The sequence below is a fragment of the Malania oleifera genome, chromosome 7, assembly GCF_029873635.1.
Source record: "Malania oleifera isolate guangnan ecotype guangnan chromosome 7, ASM2987363v1, whole genome shotgun sequence".
Classification (NCBI taxonomy): domain Eukaryota; kingdom Viridiplantae; phylum Streptophyta; class Magnoliopsida; order Santalales; family Ximeniaceae; genus Malania; species Malania oleifera.
The window spans coordinates 100425535-100443682 of record NC_080423.1 but is presented as its reverse complement, the minus strand read 5'-3'; the positions used below and the strand labels follow the sequence as shown (position 1 = coordinate 100443682).

Here is an 18148-nt window from a genome sequence, read left to right as displayed (position 1 = left end):
TCAATTAAATAGTCACCAGATGGTCATACAAATTATTGACGAGTTGGAACAACAAGAGGAGGGAACTAAAGACTTGTTGGTGAAGGATTGTGAGATTCACTCAAGAAAAGCAAAATATGTAGCGACTTTTATTAAACACTTCATAAATAAAAGAACCATCTTTTGCCTGAATGTATAGTATCTCAAAACACACAATACGTACAACACTTCCTCGTGTGCATCCTAAAAAAAATCAAATGTGGAGTAGAAGTCAAAACAACTTGGAAACAACTGAATTTACAAAAGCGCTGCCTTACCAATCCCTAACAAGGTTTGGGAAAACCCCTAAAGAACTCGAAAGAATGGACCCAAAGAAAGGCCGAGAAGGCCAAACAAATCTCAGATTTGAATTTCAAAATGTGTTCTATTGATCTCATAATTATTTTTGTAGAAACTAGAAAAAGAAATTTTATTGAACAATCTAACAATTGTTCTTTACGCTCATCAGACCCAATTCTCAAATTGAAGAGATAACTGCTGTTGTGTTATTATGATTTCTTATCTTCCTCCTTTTTTCCCCCCCAAAAATCTGTTGAAGATCAAATTTTGAGATTTGCGAGTCAGACTTCAATGGAAATCACACTTGGTGGGACATTGTATCCCTTTTCTTTTAATTCCTAACACTTTTGTTTGCTTTATCTTTATTTTTCCTTAATTTTCTAGTTACTTTCTCTTCTGCCAACAGATCCTGCATCAGGTTTGGAGGTCCACCAAATCAGCACCAGTATCAGTTACAACTTCCTTCAACTCTAAGAAGAGTCCTGAACAAAAACCAACCATTTTTTTACCAAGGAATGACCTCATTTCCCTCCCTACCAGTCAGCGCACAATGTTCTGCAGCTAGGAAACATGGATACTTATGGAAGCCTAGTTGAACACTGACACCTGCCTGACACTCTCTGACATGTATCCTACACGTGTCAGAAATTAATTTATTTATTTTTATTATTGGACACAGTTGAGACACTTTCTAAAACCACAAAGACACCTCTAGAACACTTCTTGCCTGCACCCTGTTGCCCCTTTAATTCTGTAGACAACCCCAAAAAAAATTGAGAAGGTGAGAGACTTGAGTCACAGTTTCTTTGACATTGGAGTCGTTGGACTTCCCAACCCTGGTGCTATTGCGTCAACTTGTAGAGCGCCATCAAACCTTCTAGCCTTTCTAAATCCATCTCCATTTCACCACTCTCCAGTAATCTTTTTTTGCCCATCATAAGGCATTGCTTTGCTGGACTGATATTCTGTAATATGAATGTAGTTGATGATTGTGCAAGTGTAGTTTGTAAAATGTGTAGTTGATAATTTTGCATGGTGCCTTTTTTACATTTTAAATCAAAATTACCTCAATATTTATAATCTAAAAGGAAAAACATGACTTATATATAGAATGAGAAAGAGAAGATACAAACTGAAGGGGGCAGTAAATCCACCCCAAAAAAAATATTAACTAAGGAGTCTCCTCTTCTATCCTTTTTGTCGTAATTAACCATATTTCAAGTTAGCAAACTCCCTTTAACCTTTCTTAGCTCTATCATTGCCCCCATCATATTGCACTTTATTTCCTCCAAGATCACAAAACTTAAAATCGAATTTATCCATAAGATCTTTAGCTTCTAAATCCTTCACTGGAATCTCCTCCCCTAGTGTAGGTAAAATTCTGTCCTCACACCGTAGTTCATTAACCAAACCATTGTCCTCAAAAATAGAAACAACCTCAAATCCTTCCAACGGAGACAGATGTACATATGATATGTCCCCTAAAACATCACATGAATTAAAAATATAACCATGTTGTTCCCTAAACTCATCCAACAGCAAACCCTCAGCACAATCAAACTCGCTAAGATCATAACTATCATTATCAACCCCCCATTTCATTTCCTCCTTTCCTTCACTAGCCCCATCATCACAAGAATTGCCCATCTTCTAAGCAAAAAAGATTTGGCACATTCTCACTGAAGAGCCTTTTCTTTTCTTCATATAGCTACCTCTTTTCTGCACCCGTCAGATCAGCCTTCCAACAAGCATAAACCTTGGGACCCTTAGATTCATCTAACTTCAAGCCTAAAACATCATATTTGCTACCCTAAGTCACCATCTCCTCTATCAGCCTTGGCGACATCAGGCTCTTATACCTCTGCAAAACCAAAATCATCAGCCACTTCTATACTTTATTGTTCCATCTTTGCCACAAGAGAATTTCTCGAAGTCAAGCTATCAATCCTAAATTTGCTCCACAATTGATTTATTCCACGTATCTTGAGGAGCTAGAGAAATACATTGGGCATAGTCTTCTTCTCAATATTCTGCTTTTGTGAATTGAAGCTTGGGAGTTCGGCCATCCCATTATCAAAATCTATGAGCTGATTGGCCCAGTCCTTTCCCTTATGATGGACAAAAGACACATAAGAGGCGAGCCATCCTTATCATCCAAAATAGGGCTCGGAGCAATATGGGCATGTTTAATTATGCAGCCTAACTCAATTAAAAAGGAGGCTCCTTCTTTTTCAATTATCCAACCCAATCCAAAACAAAGGAATTGGCCCAACTAACCTCCTCTTCCCCAAGCGTAACCCTAGCTACCTCAGCTAGAGTCACAACATCCTTTGAAACCCTAGCCTCCTTAGCAATTTGGGCAGGTCTGAAACCTTCAACTACAGCTTGTCCCAACACCGAAGCCACAGCTTCTCTCCCACGCACAACATCCTCCTTACCTAATTGGAATTTACTTATGCAATCTTCTCCATCACCTACCTTCCCTTCCATCATCACCTGAGTCCATGATCTAGGAGCAATAGGACTTGCAACACAACCACCTCTAGATTGATGGTGAAGCTACTTAGCTAATTCACAAAGCTTCGCCAAACATCCCATTCTGCTCCACCAAGAACAAACATAAAAATTTCTTACCTTTCCACCCAGCCCCGACTCCAAATACTTCCCCACCCTCGTCCACCTAATCGTCATCCAATATTGTAGATTTCCCATGTGGACCTTCCATGAAACCCTCTTTAGCCGAGCCAAATCTGATAGACCATCAACAAACCAATGAGTTGCCTCTTTCGAGAGTTGTACCCATCGAGTGCAAGAGAGGTTATTCTCGAACATGAATAGAAATTAAATCTCTCCATCTTGTCCAACACCCTCGATCTAAATCAAGCGCTTAAACATTGCTTGGTACTATCAAAGCCAAAAAAAAGTTTATGAGAGAGAGAGAGAATTGTTTCCTAAGAAAGAGAACAAGAGTCATCCCTCCTTTTTTTCGAATTAGTGCTCCTTTATTAGTTAGTTAACGTATCCCTATCAAATTGTATCCTCATTTTTTCGAAAAATGTAGTATCACCACATCAATATCATGTTGTATCTATGTCTCACATCGATATCAATGCTTCCTAGTTCTGCAAAATGCAAAGCAAAAAAGATAGCTACAAATTCACTTTAAAGAAGAAGGAGAAGGAGAAGAAAGATTGAACTACTCAATCCTTTTGTACAATGCCTCTAAGCCTTCTTTAGTTGAGCCTCTAAAACCAATTGTTGCAATTCAGTTGCTTGGACCTTAACAAAAGCCAATGGAACTAGACCACTAAAAAGAAACCAAATTGAGTTAATATTTGTCCTATATGCTTGGGCCTGCCCAATTAAGGTACTATTTTAAAAGTTCACCCAATCAATTAAGATTTTAAGGCTCAAGCCATTCCATTGTACAAGAGCATCAAAACACGAATAGAAATTAAATCTCTCCACCTTGTCTAACCCCCTTGATCTGAATCAAGCGCTTACACATTGCCTAGTACTATCGAAGCCAAAGAGAAGTTCATGAGAGAGAGAAAATTGTTTCCTAGGACAGATAACAAAATCCATCCCCTTTTTTTCAGATTAGCACTCCTTTACTAATTAGTTAATGTATCCCTAACAAATCGTATCGACATTTTTTCGAAAAATGTAGTATCACCTATGATGTCATATCTATGTCTCACATCGGTATCAATGCTTCCTCATTCTACAAAATGCAAAGCAAAAAGATACCTTCAAATTCACATTAAAAAAGAAGAAGAAGAAGAAGAAGAAGAAAAATGAACTGCTCAAACCTTTTGTACAATGCCTCTAAGCCTTTTTTTTGTTGAGCCTCTAAAACCAATTGTTGCAATTCAGTTGCCTAGACCTTAACAGAAGCCAATGAAACTAGGCCATTAAAAAGAAATCGAGTTGAGTTAATATTTGTCCTATATACTTGGGCCTTCCCAATTAAGGTACTATTTTAAAAGTTCACCCAATCAATTATAATCTTAAGGCTCAAGTCATTCCATTGTACAAGAGCATCAATATGCCTGAAAACATTTGCTCATGCATCTTCCTTCAAATTATTACCAACAAAACCCAACCACTCACCCATTCTCTACTATTTCTATATTGTCTAAACAAATTCCATTTTTCAGTGCACACATTTCTACCCCTTTTTCAAATGAAAAGAAATTCGCTTTGTCCTTCACAATTCAACATGAATCTTTGAGATGTTAATTTAGCATATGATTCAATGAAAAAATTTTACCTTCATAACAATATAGACCCAATCACCAAATTCTCGTTTTGCAAATTCCAGAGAATTCCATATCTAATTTTCCAAAGAAAGAGTTACACAAATCCAACATGTTGCATGCTTCCTTTCCATCACATATACAAATTCCTCCATTGTTGACCTTTTCAAGTCTCAAATTGAAGGTTTTTCCTTCCTAATCTATGGTGTAAGGTGGTGCTCCTAGTATCTCCCAAGCATCCTGCTAAAGACTTATATACAAGAGCACCAATGGACAATCACCATCGATCTCCTCTAATATCCTCAAGAACAAGAATTGAGAACCTTTTCCCATTTTCGTCAAGTTCCACATTTAGATATCTATCTCCGGAATTCTATCAAAGATTTACCTAGCACAGGAACCTCATTTTGCAAATTCAATACAATCATATATTTAATTCTCCAAAGAAATAGTTACTCAAATCCAACAATGCTGCAAATTCTCTTCTCGCCACATGTGCAAATTCCTCCATTGTTTTTTTTCTATTTAAAATAACAAAAAGCAGATGAATGATATCATACACATGGAGGCAATAAGCTTACGTCTGGTTGATGGAATTAATATTTCTACAATGAGGAATTGGTAGTTTACACCAAGCAAAAAAACAAAAAGCATTGTCATCATAAAACAAATAACAATGTGAAAATTTCATATAATTCATAACAAGGAATAGACAAAGAATAACTATTCCCAAATTTCACCACGGGAATATTTGTTCTTTTTTAATCCCGTGTTGAGTGCAATAGAACAAACTTTAACATGTCTCGCTTCTTTCCAAATAATTACATTTGTATACAATTTTCATTACATTTTTCTTATCTTGCATGCTATTCCTACTAATAGTCATTCACAAACCAAACAAAACCTAAGTGTTTTGCCAACTACTAGTGAGAACTTCCATCTATTACCATGTGATTGTTAAGGAACATATCTTTACCTGCCTACTTGGTAAAGATAATCACTCTGGGCCTAGAGGAGCACAAATGTCAAATTCTATCATCTTATAATTCACATGGAGCTAATTCAGGTCTAGGGGAAAAAGGCTAGGTCCCACCATTCAGAATAGCAAGGTGCAACAAATCTAAATATTATTTCGACCGATCCACCTTCAAAATGTTGAATGAAATTTGAATATAAACTTTGTATTAAAATAATTTATTAGTGGCAAGGGATAACAAGACATGAGATATGGCTCAGGTGGTAAACTCAAGACTCTCCTGGTTTCGAGTCTTGGGAGTCTTGGAGGAATTTAAGTGGAGAAGGGTAGAGGATGAGCCCATCATCCCGGTGGAATAGTCAAGGGTCCAAAAGACCTTGTACACGATCATTAAAAAAATAATACAAAAAACTACAAACAAAAAAATCAAAAACAAAACAAAAAAAACACAAAACATGGGATATGAAAATACCAATATAATCCAAAAAGCTCCTCACCCCCCCCCCCTCCCTTTTTTTTCTTTTTAATGTCTAAATCTAACATGCTCCACCAAGAACTTCATGAAATATGATCTAATAATGTGATAATCTCTATGGAAGGAATCTAATCATTCCACGAAAGAATTACGCATTACAAGAGCAAACAGTCCAATATACATGAATGTATGTGCACATGAGAGGGAAATAAACATGGATTCTTCAGGTCCTCGAAGATGCAAATTTTTACAATAATATGACTCCTGGTGATAGTTCCATGACTAATAAACAATGATATGTTGACGGAGAAAATGAGGCCATACAAGTTTGCACAAAAATCTAAAACACTATCTGCTGTTATTTTGGTTGTTCAACATAGTTGTGAATACACTGTTAAAGATTGTGGTTGAATTCAGGGTTACAACTGACCTGCAATGCGAAGAATTTTGTGTTCAGATTCTGGGTCTTTTGTAGAATGTGTACCACTTGAAGCCACATATCTGGATTGTTTTGCAACTCCCTCAAAATCTGGTCTGCAGCTGTCCTCTATCTCACCAGCACAGAAAAAAAAAAGTTTAGTTAGCAAATATGCCTCCACAATAAATACAATTCCAATTAAACCATTTTGTTGGGATAGGCTTCGATCCAACATATATCCATATATATAAGAATGCTACTTGAAATGCAACTTGACTTCCAGCATTAATCTAGGCATTGAAGATTTGAAGGTAAATTTATCTTTCATTTCACTAACACTGCATCCGATTCATCAAAAACATGGAATGCCCAAATCCAAGCTAAGAAGTAAGAGAGCATTCCTTTGGGCTCCAGAAGCCTTTCACAGCACTTAACAGCAACTCCTTTGTGCATGAATTGTGCAACCAAAGGGTTTCAACAAACAGGTGCAACAGAAGAAATCATATTTCCAACCAAAAGAAACTTTCAAGAAGCAATACTTAGCTTGGTCTTCACTTGCCATGAAAAAAAGTGATCAACTGCTGCTAAAATCTTCCACGATACAAGGTGAAAATAGAAATATTCCTAAATTCAATGTGGAACCTACAATACTGGGTTAACGGCTACTTCTTACAACATTTGCCAAAGCAATGTGATTTTGTCACATGATCAGAGTGTAGAAACAAGGTCATATCACGATTGATGTTCCCTAAAGAATAATAACGGCGTGTCTTTGGTTTAGAGCATCATAATGTGGAGGATTCTATAACAGATCCATACACCATGATTATTGAAACGAAATAACAATAGTACTTTAAATTCACAACTGCCAGCATCATTCCTTGGTATAACTTCATGAGGATATACATAAACTTACATACACAGATAATGTGCTTCTGTTGGAAATCCATGCTCTAGAAAAAGAAACAAAAACCCTCATTGCTGTATTCAATGCTCCAATTGGTTTGCTCGGGAGTCAAAAAATTGAAAGACATAACCAGGCAGCAGAAAATGAAATACTCCAAATCTCTTCAAAACTAAAATGCAGAAAATGCGAAACTTCAAATTTGTTTCCTAGTACTTCTTTGTTTTCTCAGTCGCCAAATGTAGCGTAACCGTAAAATACAAAGCAAGATCATAACCACAAACTTCATTCCCTAAAATCAAAAACCGAAAAAGAAAAAAATATCCAAACACTGACGCGCTGACGCTCCGTTAGATTCCAAAATGTAAGAAAACACGCAAGTGCACCGGAGCTAAACAGAAACCGTAAACAGAGCAAAGTCCTTCACTTTTTCAAATCCGAAACAGTGAAAAGCTCGGGATGCAAAATCGTAATTTCGCACACATGTGCAGACTTTCGCAGCAAAGGCATGCCAACACAAATAAGAGCTCGAGAGGGAGAGGGAGAGAGATAACGGAGAAGGAGGCGGAGGAGAAATGGAGAGTGGAGGTTCACCTCTTCCTTAGATCCGGTGCCATAGAAGGCGGCGACGGTGGCGTCGAGCAAGGCGACGTCGATTGGCTGGCTCAAATCCCTAAGCTTCTCGGCCGCCATGGCAGCAGACCTGACCAGAATCCAGGAAATCGGAGCTCAGCAGCAAAAACCCTAGGCACAGTACGGACGAAACCCTAGTTGGGACTGTGGAGAGAGAGAGAGAGCGTTTTATATAGTAAGAGTTGCGAGGGAAGAGGGAAGAGGCAAGAGGTAAGAGGCGAGAGAGAGAAAGAGACCGAGTTATGAAGAGAGAGAGAGAGAGAGAGGGACAAAAGGACAGCTTGAAATTCAAGCAGAGTGAGTGACTTTGAAAGACCCGGGGGGGGGGGGGGGGAGAGGGGTTTGGGGGAAGGCCCTTTTATCTTCCCTCCTCTTTCTTTTTTTTTTATTTTAATATTTAGAACAGAGAGAAATCAGAGAATTGGACTGAGCGGCGAGCGCAGGTCAGGGAAAAGGGGGGGACGACTCACGACTGGCGACTCTTTTTAAGCCTACAGTGAAGACTAGAGACTATTCTTAACTTTCTCGTCCCCCAAACAAAAACAAAAAAATAAAGGGAAATGTTGAGGAATTTTGTGTCCTTAAAATTTTTGGAGGTGGAAAAGTTTAAATTGCATTGAGAAAATTGAACAGAAAAATATAATTAAAATTAGAAGATGTGGTAGAGTGATCAATTTTGCATTTTTTGCTGTTGGGTTTTAATTTTTCAGTTACATTGGACCGATTTTTCTTTTTCGCCTTTAATTAGAGAAAATTTAGAAAACTAGTTTAATTTTATTCTCATCTTTTGATTCAAAAAAAATTGAGAAGAGAAGTTGGATTTTTTTAATGGTCATTTTTTGAAAGGGAAAATTAATGAGAGTATGTTTAGTACTTACCTTTGACAATTTTTAGAAACAATCTTTTTATTATTCGTATTTTGTTTCTGCAATTAGGGGTGAACAAACGGTCGGTTCGGTGAAATTCAGTTAATTAATCAAATTAACTGAAAATTTCAATTAATCTTTTCCATTAACTGAACCGACCGAATAAGGGGTATTAACCGAACCTCACCCGACCAAATTATATGTTCGGGTAATTCAGTTAACCGAATTTAACCGAAATTATTTAAAACTAATTATTAAAAACTGAATTTTGGTGAAACTTAATTATTTAACATATATTAATTTATATTTTATATTTAATTAATTATTAAATTAGATAATCGGTTAACTGAATTTATATTTCCTATTCACCAAATTGAAAACCGATTCACTGAATTTTGGTGAAGCTTAACCGAACCGACTGAACCAATTTTTTTACCCAAACCAAACCAACCAATTTCGATCGGTTAGTTCGAGTTTCCCCGAATTATGCTCACCCCTATCTGCAATCATTCTCTCCATTTTCCCTTTATCAAACAAGAGGACATGTTTAAAAATAAAACATAGCCTCATTTTTTCATTCTAATTTTCTCATAAGGTAAACAAATAATTTGTTTTGTATCTTTTGTTGATGGACTTTTAATTTTTAAGATAGATTGGATTGTTTTTTTCTTTTTTGCATTTAATTTTGTGTTAAAAAGTTTTTTAGTAATAATTAAGTCCACATATTATTTTTGAAAAGTTGAAATCTAAACATCGAAATGAGAGATAGAGCTCCCAAAATACATTTAAGTAACTGTAAAAGCAGTGCATAGTACAACAACAATACAAAACAGTGAACAATATGTTTAATTTTGACCTATGTATTTCACTATCAATAAATTACTTTGCCATCGTTTTTTTATCAAATTCACAATAATGTCTAAATTTGGCTTTTTTTTATTATAAAACAAAAAAATTCATTTATTTATAGCTTTCCGCATAATGATACATGAAGGAAAATGCAATTCTTCTTTTTTTTTTGAGTTTCACAAATTGGAGAGCCTACTCAAATTGGCTTTGTTAGCTTTGGTGTATTTCTAAGAGAGGGGTGAATTGGGTATGTAAAATTTTCTAAGTTGATTTCAATTTTACAAACAATAATACACAACATATGGTCTGTCTATAGAATCTCGAATGCACAAATAAACAAAATATGCGGAAATTAAATCACGCACAACATTCATAATAAAACATACATGTGTAGGAATGTAATTTGTGAAAAAATAAAGTGCACACACGATATGTTACCGGGGTTTAACCAACTATACCTACGTCATCGCCTCTGACTCGCAAGCCTGAGGATTCCACTAATGCTCACTTAACGGATGTAACAGCACCGATCACAATCAAGTTAATTAACGAGATTCACCTCAACCTACAACCACACCTAATCAGGATAGTGAACCTAACTTTCGTAATCGGCTTTAAGTCAATCTGAAACTATTCAACAGTGCTAGTCTCCCTCTTCAGACTCACATTTGGAATACAATAATGAAATACAATTTTGCGTACACGAAAATATACTTCTCAACAAGCAAAAAATGTACTACAATATAACATAGTATTATCAATGCACACCAATCATGTAAGAACTATAAGCTCGATGGTGTATATATGCAAACAACACTCAGTATGATGTATAATCTCAAATATGCACAAAAGTGTTCAAACAAACTATTATTTGAAACAAGATATACTAAATCTCAAAGTCAGATTATGGTTTCAAAAATGTTAGCAATAATATTCAAATAAACTCAAAAAATATTTTCTCAATGTAGCAAGCATAAAAGTTGTTTGAAATCAAACTTGTAAAAATATTTTTCACACAAAAATATTGCTTAAGGAATTTTGCAATATTAATGCAAAGACCCTAAAGTCAATGAGTTTTCCCACACAAGATTTATATATTCAAACAAGTGGGAAAAACTCTAGCCTAACTCTCAAGATAAAAATCAATCAATACAAATTTCAAATGAGAGTTAAGGGCTATTTAAAATGGACCACAAATAGTTTAAATACTCTTTGTAGGCTTGAATAATCAAGGAATAGGAAGTAGGAGAGTATTTGAGAGTAATATGAGTAAAATAGGATTAGAAATTTTTTTAGAGTTTTTGCCCTAATCACAATGCTAATTCCCCCTTAATCAAGACAGATGAATGTGTATATATAGATAAGGGGGGGAAATTAGTCGTTGGGGACAAGTTGGTAATTTTCAAAAATGTTTTAATTATGCTTAAGAAAATTAACCATTTTAATCGCTCTTAATCATGATAAAAAATAAAACAACTTGAGAGTTTCGAGCGCCTGATCTACAGTTCGGTCGCCCAAACAGACTTAGTAAAAAAAGTTTAGTTTGAAGTTCAGGTGCCCGAATATGGGCTTAGTTTGCTGAACTGAATGCGATTTCAAAAGACCATGGTTCGGTCGCCCGATATCAAGTTCAGTAGCCCGAGGCAAATTTGAACGTGATGTTCAAGTTGCCGAGTTTATGGGAAAAGTCATAATAGTGGTTCGGTAGCCCGAAATGAAGTCAACCTTCTGATTGGTAAAGGGTTTGGTCGCCCGAGGTGTTTTGAACACCAAGGGTTCGATCGCTCGAATCCTCACAATTTTACCCTTTAAGTCCTATTTTATTTCAATTAATTTCCCTGATAATATATGTGGTATTAGGGAATATTTTACGTGTAAGTACAAGGACCCAGGGTCGTTATAAAGCCTTTGAGCTTGTAGTTCCTACATGCATCATATGCAGATTATTACAGACCTTTCCTATTTGACTATTACAGACCCGAAATGAACATAATGTAAATTACAGTGAATGAATCTTCAAGGTTTTTATTCTTCAAGTCTTCATATGCCATCAAATGATTTCATCAATATGAACCTGCACACAAATTTGACAATTATTAAATATCAAAGTATTTGTCATAATCAAAACGGGATATGATCCATAAGGTCAACAGACTTTCCCAATTTGACCTAAGTACCTTTAGATCCATATTTGTGCAAATTATTTGGTAAGCTTCTTTGAAAGGTTAACACTAAAAGAAAAAATGCTCTCTGGTTTTAAATTACATGCACAAATTATGAATAGTTGAATGTTTGTTTTATTCCATTTTGATGCCTTTCTCCAATGTAAATAATTTGTTTAAGCTTAATTTGGTCTCCCTATGACTTTTCAAAAGGGACTTCTAAAAAGGAGCAGATGTAAAAAAAAAAAAAAAAAAAAAAAAAAAAACCTTATTGATATTATTCTATAAATGTTCGCCCCTATTGTGAAAAAATAAATTATTAAAAAGAAAAAGTTGACTTTGAGCATTTGATAAAAAAGTTATAAAATGCTAAAAAATATTTACAATGACTAAAATGAATATGCATTTTTAGAAAATACAATTAATATTTTGATAGTTTTGTAATATTTGAAAAGATTACGAATAATAGTGAAATAGAATAATTTGTTAGAAAATAAGTTAGCCTTTTAACTTTTAAAAACTTCAAACTTATAACTTTTAAAAGTTTATCAAAAAAGTTAAAAGTTGACACTTACGAGTTGAAAAAGTTTGACCACCCTTCTCAAATGTTGTGTTTCAGTCAAAGTATTTTTGGCCATAGTACAAAAGAATTATTTCTCTAATACCTTCCCAAGTAGAACCAAGTGAGTAAGATCCATATGCATTTTAACTCTATGTAACTATGCCCTCCCGCAGAAATTGGATTAAATCCAATTGGCAACTTTAAAAGAAAAGAAATTTGTTGTGAATCTTCTCAGCAGAGTCAGTATTATCCCTAATTATGGTGGAGAACTTTGCATCAATTGGTATTCCCAACTCCATGGTAAAATGTGAACCACCATACATATATATATAATAAATTAATTATATATATATATTCAATATTAAAATATTTTATATATTATATATATACTAAAATTTACTTACTTTTTATATATTATATATATTATTAATATTTTATATATATTAAATCGGTTAACCGATTTAACTGAAATTCGGCTCGGTCAATTTTGAGTTCAATTAAATATGAAATTTTAGTCGGGTCAGTTAATTAGATTTTGCGAAATTTTTTTAGTTAATTCGGTCAATTAACCGAACTAACCGAATGCTCACCCCTAACTATGTCAACTTCATTGCAATATGATCATTTTTCCTCTTATTAGAAAAAAGAAAAAAAGAAAAAAGACCCTAAATATGGTAGTCACCCAACTCACATAGTCACATTGGACAAAAACTCTTTAAATGTCTTCCTTTCTTCCAAGATTGTCAAAGATAATTCCTTACAATATTTAGTAGTTTTATTTATTGTGCTAAAGTCTCCTACTATAATCCAAACAATCTTTTCAAAAAAAGTACGAAGCTCCTTCTTTCCATTTACTTACTTAAAATCTATTGTTTTATGTAGTTAAATTAGAGAAAAGAGAACTGAATAAAAGGAAAATACATGAATTTTCCTTACTTTTATCATTTGGGTTCATATAAAAGTGAGAGAATATCCAAGTTTAAAAAGTCATTTTTCTCTTTTTTCTAACCGTTCAAAAGAAAAACTTTATACCCTAGATAAATTTTAAAAAATAATATTTGTGTAGCGGTAACATTGTAACATATGATCAAATTTTACCTTCTTTTGTAAATCAAATAGTGTAGAGATAAATATTTAGCCTTTCTTTTTTTCATGTATTAGATAACTTTGTTCTTGCACCTAATAGTATGTTTAGTTGGAGAGAAGTAAATCAAAAGGAAAGAAAAGAAAAGAAAAAATAAGTGAATTATCATTCACTTATATAGTTTAGTTTTCGCATAATCTAGGAGGGACCAAAGTTTAAAAGGATTTTTCTCTCAAAATCGAAGAGGGAGAAATTGTAAAAAATAAAAATAAAAATAACTTTATTCCCTTGGACACTAAAAAATAATAATAATAATCCTTTGCATGGTATTGTTTTAGCATTTAAAGTTCAAAAACACTTTTTATTTTATTTTATTGTGTTTCTCTCCACACTATCTTTTCATTAAACCAAACAAGGTAGAGAGAATTTAGTTTTTTTTTTTTTTTTTGTTATCAATCCACTTCTTGCATTCTCTAAAAATTAGTTTGGTTGCCCCCACGGGCATGGTATAGTGGAAAAACATCAGCACATAAGAAGGAGCATCAGGGGTTCAATTTTAGGTAGATACACTCACGGAGCCAGCGGTACCTGTGGATGGTGAGAATTTACTTTGTGAGCCAGCGGATAACATGGATGGTGAGAGTTCGCTCTGTGAGTCAGCGGAGACCGTAGATGGTGAGAATTCTCTGTGAGCCAGCGGGGACCGTGGATGGTAATGGAGATGTGTCCCGAAAGTTGGGTTAGCCGAACGTTCAACTGATGTACGGAAACCATGTCCGCAAACATTGTCTCGAAAGTTGGGTTTGTTGGTGGCTGGAGTTTCTATATAAAAAAAAAAAAAAATAGTTTGGCTTTGCGACTTTCAAAAATATACTAAAAAATACTTATGAAAATGAGTCAATTGAGATTATTGCAAACATTGTTTAGATTTTTTTTCTTAAGTTGTTAGAAAGAAAAAGCAAGTTTTTAGTGTTTAGTAAACAAATTATAAGGTGAGTGAAAATATTTAAAATGATTAAAATGGATATGTATTTTTAAGCAATGAAACTAATACAATGACAATTTTGTAATTATTATTTGAAAAAAAAAATTAAGGGCAACAATGGAATATAATATTTTGGGGGGTGCAGGAAACTAACATTTAGCTTTTAAAATTTTTAAATTCATAGTTTCTAAAGGTTTCCAAAAATGGTTACTTATCAAATGTGTTAAACAAAACTTTTACTTTTAGAAATGATGTATCGGGAAAAAAAAAATGTCAAACTCAACCTACACATAGTATTTGTGCGTGTGTGTGTGTGTGTAAGGCGGGAAAATATTCAATTTTGTTGTTCAACTTTCAAATATATTATCATTTGTTCTTTTTTTTCACTCCAAATAGTAAGTTTAGTTGGATAGAATCAAATCATAAAAGATCAAATAGTAATAATAAGTGAGATTTTCTTCACTTTTACCGCTTGATTTGTATGAAATCGAAGAAGAGCAATCTTTTTAAAGGAGTTATTTTTCTCTGCAAACTAAAGACAAACAAATTTTTTTTAAAATAGCAACTTTATAGTTTATCCCGAGTCACTTTTAAAAAAGCATTCCTTCATATTGTATGATTGTAACGTGTCATCATTTTTTTCATTTTATTTTTCGTGATTTTCTCCACTTTGTCGTTTATTAGACCATAAAGCGTGGAGAGGAATTAATGTCTTTTATTTTTCAATTTTTTTCTTCTCATCTATAAGTTCATTAATTTGCCTTTTCTCTCTAATTAAATAGATTATAAATGTATAAAATATTCTATATCCAAGAGACATTTAAAAAAATTTACATATACATAAAAGAAACGTCATTTCTAAGCGCAAAGTCAAAAAAAATTTAAATAGTTTGTATCTAAAAAGTATACACTAGACTAAATTTTATAGGTTTTGATCCACGTATCTTTTGGAAGATTGTGTTTCTTAAAAAAAATCATATTTATATTTGTCCTCCTCTTTTTTTTTAAAAAAAATGTGCAAACAAATATATAAATAAAGCTAGCTATGAATTTGTATTCTAGTTCACCTCGAGGCCTTGTCAAAGGTTTTTCTAATATGTGACATGTCAAGTTTCATAATATTGTCTAGTGAGAAATGAATAAGATAAAATAATATAATACAACTTGAAATGTAATAACAGATAATCACAATAATCACAATCATTTTTTTTATTGCCAAAAATTAATTTATCAAAATACTCATTTTTTTTAACTATGATTTTACTTTATCATAAAAAAAAACTTGAATATGTGGTTTGATCCTTACTTCTTCAATTGCCCCATTCGAAGATAATTAAAAAACAGTATAACTAAAAAAATAGTCAAAAAATACACAAGTGAAATAAATGGAATTGACTATTTCTTTCTTTATTATTTTTTAAATATTTCGTTACTGAGTCAATTTTGATTTAACAATATCGGTAATCATATCCACCATGGCTATATTTACTTGATATCATTGTCCCTTCTCCCACTTTGACGCTCATAATGTGCTAGTGTGCTATAGATAACTATCATGCACCATTATTTCTCTCGAGGCTCAATACACCACAATACATAGTAAGTTTAGATTATCACCACTTGGTAGACTTAAAATTGAGTTTGGGATTTACATGACTAATCCCTTTACCAGTAAGCTAGTAGTGCAAATCAATCACAGCTTTTGGTGACTAATAGAAAGAAGATATTGATATTATGTACTTTGATTCTGAATGGTACATAGCTTTATACAAGTAAATACCAACAATATAAAAGAAAAATATCGAAGGAAATGAATCCTAGAGATCAACTAAATATCCACATAATAATTACAGATAAAATAAATATTGTTTCCATATATTTGGAGTCAAGAATCAAGGAGATAATTATGGATTGACTTGAGGAGCCATGGATGGCTTGAATGAAGGAGCAATAGACATTTTTGACTTATCATGCCCCCGCAAGATTGACTAGTCGTTGAGGACATCAATCTTGGTTCCATGAGTAAGAAAGTGGAGACGAGACAGTGGCTTGGTAAGAGAATACCGTAAGTTTATCAAAAGTATGAACATGGGAAACACGTAGGCGACCTATAGCAACTTGATCACGAACAAAGTGGAAGTCGATAGCGACGTCTTTCATTCAAGAACGAAAGACTGGGTTGGCACAGACATACATAGCACTCACGTTGTCATGGTAGATGACCGGAGTAAGAGATACAGGTACATGCAACTCTTGAAGAAGATTCATTACCCAATTTACTTCAGTTGCAGTAAAGGCAATAGCCTGATATTCAGCCTCAGTGGAGGAGCGAGCGACAATCTTTTGCTTTTTAGAACTCCAATAAATGGGATTAGGGCCAAGAAAAATAACATAAGCATAGGTCGAAGTCCAATCATTAGGATCACCTACCCAATTGACATCCGCAAGTGCATGAAGTGTCCAAGGAGAGTTTGTGCGAAGCATGATGCCGTAGTCAAGAGTGCCAACCAGATAGCGGAGCAATCGTTTAACTGCAGACCAATGAAGGGTGGGACGAGAGTGCATGAACTGGCACTGCTTGTTGATGGAAAAGGAAACATGAGGAGATGTCAAGAAAATGTTTTGTAACGACTTAAGAGTATGGCGATACAAAGTGGCATCAGTTGATGGAGAGCCATCAGACAATTTGAGAGCTTTTGTAGTCACAAGAGGTGCAGAAATAAGCTTGGCATCTACCATATTAACTATATGAAAAAGGTTTTGATGTATTTCCTTTATCTATTGCTTTATTGATTATTATATACATATATGTTTTTGAATTGCATAACTAGTTTGGTGATTTCACATGAAAATGTACGCAAACCTATTAGACTAAATTTATTCGCAAATCCATTATTTGCTATCATATGTCGCATGTTCTGAACTCCACTATGTTTGTGGGTCTTATGTATTGTTCAAACTACAATGATTTGTGAATACTTCTAGTTTGACTTGGTTTGTTATGACATTTTCAATTCAAATGACCTGTTATATTGTTTTGAGTACTCAATTGCCATACTTTTTAAAAACAGTTATATTTTTTATATGCCCGAAATTATATTAAATAAAGATTGTTCTCTTAAGCTAATATTTTTTCAAAATGGTCAAATTGTTTTACTTAACTTAACCCTTTTTGCTGATGCCAAAAGGGGGAGAAATACACTTGCAAAATTGGGTACTCTTGATACTTGAGCTTAAATGACAAACTTGAATGCATTTTGTATTTGAAATGTCTTCCTCTTTAGATATGCTTGATTTACATTGAAGTCTTGAAATTATGCATGTAACGCCCCAAACCCTTAAAACTGGGTCCGATGCGTTATACCTGATAAAATCCCTGATAATCTATAATCCATATCATAAGCAGCGGAAATATAAGTAAAATTTTCATATAACATAATACCAGAATTTACTAATTCTAACTATAATCCATATTAAATCACCCATTACCTGCATTTCCATAAATCTATATAACTTCCAAAACAATTCAGTATTTTCATAATTATTCCTTACTCAATAGTCTTAAAACATAAAGGCATAAAATATAAATATTTACATTCCCCAAAATTAACATAGAAATATACCATTTTCTTTTTCTATTTCCTAATAATGCTATAA

The 18148-nt window shown here is 33.8% G+C and overlaps 1 protein-coding gene across 2 annotated transcripts in view; it reads right to left on the bottom strand.

Annotated features, from left to right (window-relative positions):
* LOC131159672 (protein EXPORTIN 1A) overlaps positions 1-8354 on the bottom strand; it is a 34593-nt gene extending 26239 nt beyond the window's left edge. For both annotated transcript variants that reach the window (XM_058114749.1, XM_058114750.1), the window contains exons 1-2: positions 7945-8354; positions 6459-6575 (exon numbers count right to left, since the gene is read on the bottom strand). In XM_058114749.1, coding sequence (XP_057970732.1) covers positions 6459-6575; positions 7945-8043 — 216 coding nt within the window. In that variant the 5' untranslated portion in view covers positions 8044-8354. The remainder of the gene's footprint in view (positions 1-6458; positions 6576-7944) is intronic.
* Positions 8355-18148: the final 9794 nt, after the last annotated feature.